The sequence below is a fragment of the Physeter macrocephalus genome, chromosome 14 (assembly GCF_002837175.3).
Source record: "Physeter macrocephalus isolate SW-GA chromosome 14, ASM283717v5, whole genome shotgun sequence".
Lineage (NCBI taxonomy): Eukaryota > Metazoa > Chordata > Mammalia > Artiodactyla > Physeteridae > Physeter > Physeter macrocephalus.
The window spans coordinates 110,712,926-110,725,541 of NC_041227.1; the positions used below are offsets into that span (position 1 = coordinate 110,712,926).

At 40.7% G+C, this 12,616-nt stretch overlaps 1 protein-coding gene across 1 annotated transcript in view; it reads left to right on the forward strand.

Moving 5' to 3' along the window:
* Nucleotides 1–12,616, forward strand: part of CA10 (carbonic anhydrase 10) — a 673,987-nt gene that overhangs the window by 645,421 nt on the left and 15,950 nt on the right. Inside the window, exons 5-6 of the mRNA XM_024117389.1 lie at nucleotides 4,935–5,030; nucleotides 9,581–9,653. Of these exons, the coding sequence (XP_023973157.1) occupies nucleotides 4,935–5,030; nucleotides 9,581–9,653 (169 nt within the window). The remainder of the gene's footprint in view (nucleotides 1–4,934; nucleotides 5,031–9,580; nucleotides 9,654–12,616) is intronic.

A 12,616-nucleotide genomic window follows, 5' to 3' on the forward strand; every position in this document is an offset into this window, starting at 1 on the left:
ATATATAAGTCCATGCCACTCTCTCACTTCATCCCAGCTTACCCTTCCCCCTCCCCGTATCCTCAAGTCCATTCTCTACATCTGCATCTTTATTCCTGTCCTGCCCCTAGGTTCTTCATAACCACTTTTTTTTTTAGATTCCATATATATATGTATGTGTGTTAGCATACGGTATTTGTTTTTCTTTCTGACTTACTTCACTCTGTATGACAGACTCTAAGTTCATCCACCTCACTACAAATAACTCAATTTAGTTTCTTTTTATGGCTGAGTAATATTTCATTGTATATATGTGCCACATCTTCTTTATCCATTCATCTGTTGATGGACACTTAGGTTGCTTCCATGTCCTGGCTATTGTAAATAGAGCTGCAATGAACATTGTGGTACATGACTCTTCTTGAATTATGGTTTTCTCAGGGTATATGACCAGTAGTGGGATTGCTGGGTCATAAAGAAGATGTGGCACATATATACAATGAAATATTACTCAGCCATAAAAAGAAACTAAATTGAGTTATTTGTAGTGAGGTGGATGAACTTAGAGTCTGTCATACAGAGTGAAGTAAGTCAGAAAGAAAAACAAATACCGTATGCTAACACACATACATATATATATGGAATCTAAAAAAAAAAGTGGTTATGAAGAACCTAGGGGCAGGACAGGAATAAAGATGCAGATGTAGAGAATGGACTTGAGGATACGGGGAGGGGGAAGGGTAAGCTGGGATGAAGTGAGAGAGTGGCATGGACTTATATATACTACCAAATGTAAAATTGATAGCTAGTGGGAAGCAGCCGCATATCACAGGGAGATGAGCTCGGTGCTTTGTGACCACCTAGAGGGGTAGGATGCGGAGGGTGTGAGGGAGACACAGGAGGGAAGAGATGTGGGAATGTATGTGTGTGTATAACTAATTCACTTTGTTGTAGGGCAGAAACTAGCACACCATTGTAAAGCAATTATACTCCAATAAAGACGTTAAAAAAAATAAAAAAGATTTAATTTAGGATCTATACTTTTAGCACATTTCAAGTGTGTGATACTATATTGTTAACCATCACCATCATGCTGTACATTAGAGCTCCAGAACTCCTTCACCTTCATAAGTGAAACTTTGTACCCTTTGGAGAACATCTCACTTCCCTCTCTGCTCAACCCCGGACAACTACCATTCTATTCTCTCCTTCTATGAGTTGACTATTTTAGATTCTACATATAAGTGAGTTCATACAGATTTGACTTTCTGTGTCTGGCAAATTTCACTTAGCATAAGGTCCTTCTGGCTCATCTGGTTCATCTATGTTGTCACAAATGACAGGATTTCAGTTATTTTTATCGCTGAATAATATTCCAGTGTGTGGGGAGGGCTATGTATCACATTTTCCTTATCCATTCATCCCTCAGTGGACACTCAGGTTGTTTCCATATCTTAGCTATTGTGAACAATGCTACAGCGAACATGGGAGTGCAGATATCTCTTTAAGAGCCAGATTTCATTTCTTTTGGGCAAATGCACAGAATGGGGTTGCTGGATCTTATGATAGTTTTATTTTTCATTTTTTGAGGAATTTCCATCCAGTTTTCCATAGTGGCTGCACCAATTTACATTCCCACCAACAGTGCACAAGTGTTCCCTTTTGTCCGCATCTTCACCAACACTTGTTATCGCTTGTCTTTTTTGTAATAGCCATTCTAACAAGTGTGAGGTTATATCTCATTGTGGTTTTGATTTGCATTTCCCCAATTATTGGTGATGTTGTGCACTATTTCATGTACTTATTGGTCGTTTGTATGTTTTCTTTTGAGAAATGTCAATTCAATTTATTTGCCCATTTTTTAATCAGGTTATTTGGTTTTTTTTGCTATTGAGTTGTATTGAGTTATTTGGATATTTGGGATATTAACCCTTATCAGATACATTGTTTGCGAATATTTTCTCCCATTCTGTAGGTTGCCATTTTACTATTTTGATTGTTTCCTTTGCTGTGCAGAAGCTTTCTAGTTTGGTACAATCCCACTTGTCTGTTTTTGCTTTTCTTGCCTGTGCTTTTTGCTGTCATAACCAAAAAACCACTGTCAAGACCAATGTCAAGAATTTTTTTCCTATGTTTTCCTCTAGTAGTTTTATAGTTTCAGGTCTAAAATGTAAGTGTTTAATCCATTTTTAGTTGACTTCTGTATGTGGTATCAGATAAGGGTCCAATTTCATTCTTTTTCATGGGATATCCAATTTTCCCAACATCATTTATTGAAGAGTCTGTCCTTTCCCCATTATGTTCTTGGAACCCTTGTTGAAAATCAGTTGACCTTAAGTGTGTGGATTTATTTCAAGGCTCTCTGTTCTGTTCCATTGGTCTATGCATGTGTATTTATACTGTTTTAATTACTATAGCTTTGAAATACATTTTGGAACCAAGAAATGTAATTCCTCTAGCTTCGTTCTAGCTTTGTTCTTCTTGCTCAAGATTGCTTTGACTACTCAGGGTCTTTTGTGGTTCCATATGAATTTTAGGGTTTTTTTCCTATTTATGTAAAGGATGCCTTTAGAATTTTGATAGGGATTGGATTGAATCTGTAGATCACTTATAGTAGCATGAATGTTTTAACAATATTAATTTTTCCAGCCCACAAACACGGGCCTGTCTTTCCATTTATTTTATTTAATTTCCTTCATCAGTGTTTTATAGTTTTCAGTGTGCAAGTTGTTCACTTCTTTGGTTGAGCTTATTCCTAAGTATCTTATTTTTGTTGTTGCTACTGTAAATGAGATTGTTTTTTAATTTCCTTTTTGGATAGTCCATTGTTAGTGTACAGAAATGCCACCAATTTTTGTATACTAAATATGTATCTGGCAATTTTACTGAATTCATTTATCAGTGCCAAGAGTTTTTTGTGTGGTTGAGTCTTTATTGTGTTCTACATATATGATCATTTCATCTGCAAAAAGAGGCAATTTTATTTCTTCCTTTCTGATTTGGATGTCTTTTATTTCTTCTTGTCTAATTGCTTTGCCTAGACTATGTTGAATAGAAGTGGCAAGAGTGGGCATCCTTGCCTTGTACTGTATCTTACAGGAGAAATTTTCAGTGTTTCTCCATTAATTACGATGTTAACTGTGGGCTTTTCATATATGGTCTTTATTGTATTGAGGTAAGTTCCTTCTGTTTTTTTGAGATTTTTTATCATGAATGGATGGTGAATTTTGTCAAATGCTTTTTCTGAATCTATTGAGATGTTCATGTGGTTTTTATCTTTTATTATGTTAATGTGGTATATCACACTGATTGATTTGTATGTGTTGAACAATCCTTGCATCCCAGGAATAAATTCTACTTGGTCATGGTGTATAATCCTTTTAATGTGTTGTTGAGTTTGGTTTGCTATTATTTTATTAAAGATTTTTGCATCTATATACATAAGGGATATTGGCCTTTAGTTCTCTGTTCTTGCAGTGTCTTTGTCTGGCTTTAGTATCAGGATGATGCTGACCTTATAAAATGAGTTCGGAAGTTTCTCTCTTCTTCTATTTTTTGGAAGAGTTCAAGAAGGATTGGTATGAATTCCTCCTTGAATGTTTGGTGGAATTCATCCACCAAGCCATCTGGTCCACGGATTTTCGTTGTTGAGAGATTTTTGATTACTACTTCAATCACCTTATTTTTACTCGTCTGTTCAGGTGTGTATTTCTTCTTGATTCAGTCTTGGTAGGTTGTATGTTTCTAGGAATTTATCCATTTAGTGTTTTTTAAACTTTACACATATATGTGTGTGTGATTAATAAGCACAAAGAAATCTGGAATAAATACTAAACTCTTAATAATCATATTGCTTGGACTGGGATTAGAAAGAGGTGGGGAAGGGGAACTTTTGTTTTTTTAATTTCTTTTAGTTTGTTACAAAATTATACTTCCATACTGTTAAAAAAAAGCTATTTTATTTATTTATTTATTTTTAACATCTTTATTGGAGTATAATTGCTTTACAATGGTGTGTTAGTTTCTGCTTTATAACAAAGTGAATCAGTTATACATATACATATGTTCCCATATCTCTTCCCTCTTGCGTCTCCCTCCCTCCCACCCTCCCTATCCCACCCCTCTAAGTGGTCACAAACCACTGAGCTGATCTCCCTGTGCTATGCGTCTGCTTCCCACTAGCTATCTATTTTATGTTTGGTAGTGTATATATGGACTTGAAGATATGGGGAGGGGGAAGGGTAAGCTGTGACAAAGTGAGAGAGTGGCATGGACATAAAAAGCTATTTTAAAACCACAGCCTGAAATGAATGCACAAGGGCTCAACAGGCAGATTGCTGATCTTCATTCAATGAGGAGCAAGTTAAGTCCTGCACAATCAGGTGACCTGGGCAGGCTGGTGCATCAGGAGCTTAAGCCATCAGCTCTCTCTCCATCAGGAGCACTGCATCTTGCAGGCTGGCCAGTCTCCTCTCACTGTCACTGAGCTGACTCAGGACCTAGCAATTCCCTGCTTGTCCATGGCCATGAGGAAGATTTACTTGCTGCCAATGGCAGCTGTTGGTGCAGCCTGGAAACATGTCCACCCCTGTAGGGTAGTTCTGCTCCTAATAAGGGAAATTCACTTTACACACATTTTAAGGGAAATGTCCTGGGATGAAGCCAGAGCCAGATGGGCACCAAGCTTATTAAATGCATGATTGTTACCAGAAAACACTTGCAAATATTTATGGGTATTTTTGTATGTGTGTGTATGTGTGTGTGTGTGCATGTATTTTATACATGCACACACACACACAGAGATCATATCCCTGAAATCTCTTCAATTATAGGATTATCTTTCCAATTGTTGTACAATGTACTTTGCAGTTTACCCTTATGTAGGGTGGATATGCTGTAACTCACATCTTTTAATGCTAGATTGTTGTTCTTATTATTGTTTTCCCTCCTGCCAGGTGCAGCTCATCCACTATAACCACGAGTTATATACCAATGTCACAGAAGCTGCAAAGAGCCCAAATGGATTGGTGGTAGTTTCTATATTTATAAAAGTAAGTGTATTGCATTCCTTCATTCTTCTCTTCTTGCCATTCCCACCCTAATCCGAATATCAGTTTACGGTCCTGTTGGATCTTAGAAATAGCAACAGAGGTAATATCTATGCCCAAGAAAAGCTGAAGGGGGTGACTTTTATTTCCATGAGATTCATGAAAAATAAAGCTCCTTTCAGTGAGATGCAAAAACAATGAATTCCATTTCAGAGCACTGGGGCCTGAGGATTCAGGTAGCTTTTGTCCTAGAGAGAAAAAGGGTGCTGGATCCAGATGCAGGCTTTAGGTCCCACTCATGCAGAAGAATCAGAAGGAAGCAATAGAAAGGGGAGATGGTTTCTCACTGACACCCCACAGGATTAAAGACCTGTCCATCAGATAACTCTTGGAAAAAGAGATGAAAGGAAAATGTTAGATATCTCTTCCCTCCAGGAACTGCACTAAACAGCTCCCTCCAGCTTCCCACAATTGCTCTGAGTATCATCTTTCCCTTCCATTGTCCCTCTCCTTTGTAAGCATCCTTGTGAATGATTAAGCAAAGGTCACCAATGCTGACTTTATGACATTCTAGGGAGGCTCCACATCTTCTTACAGTCATCATCAACAACAAACCTCCAACCAAGTGAATTCTAATTTGTTAAAAAATAATTATCTTTAACATTTTGACAGTTGTTTAGTGAAACAAGTTTGCAAATTGAAAAAAGAAAACGAAACTGTCTTTCCAAAAGGGAAAAAAAAAAATAAAGCAAAGGGTAGCAGTTCTAAAAGTTGGCAGTCAGTGTGCTAGCCCCTTGGGAAGTTTTAGCCAGACCATTAGAGGAAGTGCTCCAATCAGAACTTGGAATCTGATGACGGTCAATAGAAATTCAGCATTTGGCACTAGTGAGTTTTAACAGAGCTTTCGTGGTGGCATCATCATCACTCAGAAGAATGGGTGCAGGGGCAACCCCAGGCATCACTCAGAAGAATGGGTGCAGGGGCAACCCCAGGCATCACTCAGAAGAATGGGCGCAGGGGCAACCCCAGGCATCACTCAGAAGAATGAGTACAGGGACAACCCCAGTCACTACTCCCCCTCCCTCCTTGAGAGCATCACCCTTTGCAACGGACACTTTGCCCTGCCTGGCCACACCACCTCCTAACTTACTCTCCCTCACCTGGGTCAGGTCAGGCCTTTTTGTGGCCCCAGTAGAGCTGAACATTGGACAGAGGCATTAGTGACATATTGCTGCCACTGGCCACCAAACCCACCTCATCTAGCTTGTCATTGGCAAAGATAGGAAGGGACTTTTGATAGAGAAAGTATATTTTTAAACTGTCGTGCCTTCTTAATACCTGATGTGACTCCCCAAAGGAAACTGGTCCTGGTACAGACTGATCCTGCCAGTCCCTTCTTGGCATCATCACAGACCCTGTTATAATAAACAATGGGTTCCTGAATGCCAGGCACTGAGATATGTACTTTACATATATTTTATCATTTAACCCTAATAATAAACCTGTGGAGTGGGCATCATGTCCCTATCTTGCAGATGAGGAAAATGGTTCAGAGAATCTTTGACATTCCATCCTAATTCATGTAGTTCATAACAGCCCATAAAGGAATAGAACCCAAGTCTTGCCTGACTTTAAGGCAAGTCAATGACCTTACTAATGACCTTATTCACAGAGCTGGGAGGGGGAAAAGAGAAAACGACATTTAAAAACTTTTCCCCCACATCCCCATGCTGCCCACAAACATAGGGCAAATACCTATATCTCTCAACCAGCCCCAATTATGATATTGATAACCAACTGATGCATTCAACCTGGGTCAGGCTTATTGTTATGAAGCCTAAAGATATTTCACAAAATTGCACCATGCGTGTCCAGGGGCTCACATCCCCTGTGGTTTTCCCAATGCCAGGCCTTCCATGAGTACCCTTCACGGCCAACATGGGCTGCCCAACAGCTCCTGACCTTTGGTGAGTGCCTCAGCCTCTGCCATTGACATTGCCTCACTTTGTTCAAAGCTCCTAAGTCAGTGCATGTCATCCTGGAAGTGCAGGCACATTACAGCTGACACTGTGATTGATTCACCAGGACATCAACCTCCTAACTGCAAACTACTGGTGTGTTTCACAAGCTCCTGCAGAAACACTCTTTCCACTGAGATTACTGATGCAGGTCCTGCTGCTTCCCTGTGGGTTGTTGAGTGGAACTTATGCCCCAGACCCTGAGGTCAGTGAAAATATGATGACTAGCTCCTGCATCTTCTCAGGCCAGTTTGGCTCTTAAGGATGCTTCTATTCTTTCCCTGAGCAAACCTGAAGCTTTCTGGCTAGATCTCAAAATAAGTCACAGCACTTCTATCTTTGTCCAACATAATCAACTCCCAGATGCTCCACAGTGAGTTATCCAAGCTGTGACTTGTCATTCACTCATCCCCAAACACTGACTGAGCATGGGACACAGGCCAGCCTTGTTCTGGACACTGGTACCTAGAAATGATGTGAAAAAAACCTCTGGTACCTTTCCCCTACTGCTGATCTTTCTGCCTCCCCTCCCCAGTTCCTGCCTCAAGGTAGGCTGGAACAGAAAAAGAGAGACCCCATATCTAGGTCAGCTGAGACCTCAAGAGGTCACCCTGGCCCAAAGGCTGAGCCATAAAAGCACTGGAATTGTTTGTTAAAACAAGAGATTTGTTTATCTGTGGGTTTTACCTATCTCTGTCCCCTCCCGATCCCCCACCCTTCCTATGACCACAGGGAACTGAGATTTGGCTATAATTGCTGCTCAAGCACACAACATTAACTTCCCACTCAAGCTCACTTATACCAAGTGCATATTTTATCCTCTCACCCACACAGCCAACATGCTAGAGCCCACAAAGCATCTGTGTGCACTTTGGAAATTTTTCAATTATTTTTAATCAGCACAAAAATGTCTAATCCCAATGTTAGCTCTGCCCAGCCTCACCGGGTACCAGGAAACCAAGGCACCCGATGAAGGGACATAGCAGATTCCTCACCTGCCACGACAATCTATTTTTGGCTCTCCTTTCATGGGCTGCATCAGCACAAACAGGCATCTTCAGGCTATCTTTTAAATAGCTGAAGAGGATGTCAAAGTAGAAATTGGATTCAACACTAAAGCTTCCAGGGATCAGCAATGTTTAATTTGGGACTTTTCTCCATTTGGGGTGGGATTTTACCTCCGTTGAACATTGTCACTCACCAAGCTCCCCTTGGTGTATAGACATACACCACAACAACACACCCAGGAAACTGCGTGAGAAAGGAAAGGCAGATGGAGGGAAAATAAACAGTCTGTGCTTTCTGCAAACTAAAAATTACCTGTTGCTTTTCTAATAATAATCATCATCTGCTGCAATTTTTCCAACCCTCAGAATAAATCAGATTTAAAATGTTGATGTGTCACAACATCCGATTAGCAGCTGAGGTGTAAATTACAGAGCACAGCTGAGCAAGGTAGGAGAAAAATAACTAGGATGAACAATGGTCCCTAGAAAAAGGCGGAGTAAAAAGGGAGTCGTTAAGAAAACAGTATACACAGTCTTGTGGGGGCTTATCATGGTCTCCAAATTGTGGTTCCCTGGCTTAAGCCCCTGGAAACTTGGCTTGTTCTCCAAACAAGGAATTTGGAGACCTAACAGCATGGGCATAAAATGGGAACTGATCCCTGAACATCTAGTAAAATGTGTCATCCATAATAGGAATTTGGTAAATATTTTTTGGATGGATGAAAGGACAGATTGATGGATGATTGATTGATTGACTGAATGACATGGCTTATGATATATTTGATTCATGTAATACTGAGCAGTGGTATAAGATTCTATATTATATCCTGGAGATCTTTTTCATCTCCTGATATCACTGCTCTGGGTACTCTTTCTCTCACTCTCTACTTGGATAACTATCCTCTTCCTAATATGTCACTCCCTACTCCTTACTTAAAACCCTCTGATATTTCCTCATCCCTACAGAATAAAGTTTAAATGCCCTAACATGACACTCAAGGCCTGACATGACCTAGCGCCTGCCTACCTCTCTACCCTTACCTCGCATCCTTCCCCCATACTCTCACCTTCACCTACACTGAAATACTTCACTAGGCATGACTAGTTCTCCCATGTCCATAGGTGCACAATCCTCTGTATTCATGTTTTTCTTCACCTTTCCTCCTTTTCCACACTATGCCACCAAAGCACTTTGCTAACTTCCCCCGATCCTTCAAGACTTAGCTCAGGCCTTAGTGCCTAAGATTCCCCAGGTGGATGGTCTTCCTCTAATATCATCATACCTATAATTCTATCATAGCAATCTTCACACTAAATTATAACCATTAGGTTACTTATCTGTCTTCTTTCTCTAGGCTGTGGATTCTGGAAAGTAGATTCTATATATTTGATCTCTGAATTTCCAGCCATCATAGTGTTTATAGCATGATAGGGACTCAATAAATATGAGTGAATAAGTAAATGCATGGAGGCTATGTTTATCTTGAAATAGTACTGCCTAGTTATTAATATTTTTTTTCTCCCCTAGGTTTCTGATTCATCAAACCCATTTCTTAATCGAATGCTCAACAGAGACACTATCACAAGAATAACATATAAAAGTAAGTTTGGTTCAATTTCCTATATAACAACTATTCTATAAATGTTAGTCCTGTCTGAAGGCAGAAAGGCAGAACTGATGATCTCCAAGGGCCTCTTTCAGCTTCATGATCCTTTAATTCTGTAGAAAGTCACTCTGGAGAGTGAAGGTTGGCTAAGAAGCAGCTCATTTCAAACAGAAGCCCCCAGAGTGCCTTTGTCATCCACACCTGTCTAAGGCAATAATGATTATTATGATGATGGTCATCATTATCCCATGGATTGGTGAAGAGCTGGGGGACTCTGCTAGCTGACAGACTCTACCATGTCAGCTGGCCACATTTGGGGCTTTGCCAATTATGTGACTGAAAAAGCATTCACCAGGTGGTTTGGATCCAACTTCAAAACATCCAGAAGCCCTCAGCGAGACCACATCTCCCTCTCTGTGTCGGTGGGTCTCCCTTTCAGGTGGAGGCAGAGTGGCATTTTTCTTCATTTACATGTGTGATACGATGACCTAGAGAACTCTGTCCAGTTTCCTTGGGTTTCTAGAGTGTTTTATCCCCAGAATCCTTAAGCAAAAGAGAGAGAACAGTGCAAAGTTGAAGGGAGTAGAGGGGAAAGGATGCTACTGTCTTCCACAGCAATCCCAGAGTTTGCAAGATTTGGGGATAGTTATGGGAAATAGCACACACCAAGGGAATGAAAGGAAACAGTACAGGAAAAAAAAAATTTAACTAATTAGGAGTGACCAGAAAAGTGGAATTCATGTGCCAATTTTGTCCTTAAGCAAGGAACTTCCTCACTTTGACTCTGTTTCCTCATTTGTTAAGTGAAGAAGTTGAAATTCAGATTTCTAAGGTCCTTCTAAATCTAGGATTCTGAATCTGATTTTTGCAAATGTAAAAAGCAACACATAAACATTCTAACACTCCACATCCCCTTTGCATATCCTCACTTGGTGGAGGCCACTGGTGCGTCTACCTCCAATGGTGACATGGAAAGACAGAGTGAATGCTTACAGATCTCACCTCAGACTGCTGGAAGGAGAGTATGGAGAAATCTTCTCTTGTTCAATTATTCATCCATTCAGCAAGCATTTCCTGCACACCTGCCTCATGACAGGTACCAACTGAGGCTCCTGGAATGAAAAGATGGGCCAGACACCAGCCCTCTCCACAGGCACTCGCTCCCATATGAAGTCACTTCCATATGAAGAGGTTGGGGTTGGGGACGCTGGTGGTGATGAATGAACCTGGAGAATCACCTAGAAGAATTAAGTTATCTCCAAAACCATACCACCCTTCCTCATCAGTACCTCTATGGAGTCCTCTCTAAGTTCAAACTTAGATTGCTCAGCAAAGGGAGCCATTTCTTTCTTGTGTGCAAATAGTTTTCATAACTGCCCATAAAGGATTGTTAGTTTTTTAACTTTTTTGATTAAAAGAGCATAAAAATTAAATAAAATGTTTTCAAATAATCTTGAATTTGCAGTTTAGAGACCATGAAAAGCCATGAAATCACACATTAAGCCTCAACACACAATCTAAGAGATTGCCAGCTACAGAGTCAATCATTAGTGGGACTTCCCTCCCTGCCCCACCCCCTAGCTCTGGTCTGATTAATATTAAGTGATGTGGCTGCTGCCAAAGATGAAAGCATCCATATGGGTTTGTGCTGTGGGAAGATGGCCTTTCTTATGAATGGGTATCAATTCTGATGCAAATAGGGGCTAGAGAGCCAGGGTGACAGATCTTGTTGGAAACGATGAATAACAGTTCTGTGGCTGAGGGGAACTTCAACTTCAACTACTTCAAGTGAGATATTCCTGCTGACTCATCCCCATTGGGTCTGTAGGAACTGAGAAGGACAGACTTTAGCAATAGCTGAAGAGGATAGCAAAGTTAAGACCAAAGACCTTCATTCATTTGTTCACTAAATATTTGCTACAAGTATTTATTAAGTGGTCCTAAGTGCCAGGGAATAGAGAGATCAATAGAACCTGTTTCCCGTCCATGAGTCCCTCACTCTCTAGTCAGAGAGACAGACATATCATAGTGTTTCATAAAGATTTGTATAGCAGGGGATTTCCCAGGTGGTCCAGTGGTTAAGAATTCACCTTCCAAAGCAGAGGACGCGGGTTCAATCCCTGGTTGTGGGAATTAAGACCCCACGTGCCATGAGGCAACTAAGCCCACGCACCACAACTACTGAGCCCGCGCACTCTAGGGCCCGTGTGCCACAACTAGAGAGACCACACACTGCAACTACTGAACACACCACTCTAGAGCCTGTGCGCCACAACTAAAGAGCAGAGCGCACATGCCACAACTAAAGAGCCCGTGCACCACAACTACTGAGCCCATGCACTCTGGAGCCCACGTGCCACAACTAGAGAGAAGCCCGTGCACCACAAGGAAGAGCCCAAGAGCCACAATGAAAGATCCCTCATGTCGCAACTAAGACCCGACACAGCCAAATAAATAAATACATGTTAAAAAAATTTTTTTAAATTTGTGTAACAATTACAATGTATTAAAAATAGGAACAGAACTCTTTGGGATCATAGAAAATCTGCCTAAAATTCATGGCAAGGTTATACATAGCAATTGCTATTCAAATAAGCACTGAATAGATGAGTAAATATTTGGTAAGGAAAGAAAGCAAGAAAAGAGGGAGGGAGGGAGGGAGGGAGGGAGCGAGGGAGATTACAAGCAGCATATACAAAAGCAAGGAGAGCATTTAAAGGACTCAATAGTTCAAAGGAAGGAACTTTGCCTTCATCAGCTTTTCCTCTTGTGCCCACAGCACATCCTATAAACATTCATGATGGCCTGAATAAATGGAGAAATGAATGGTCCCCTATGGTAGCATTGACAGGGCCAGAGGGAATGGCAGGAAAGATGGTCTGGAGTCAGATCTTGAAGGGTCTTGAGAACAGGCTAAGGAGTTTATGCAGAAGCATATTTGAAGAAATGTCCTCACT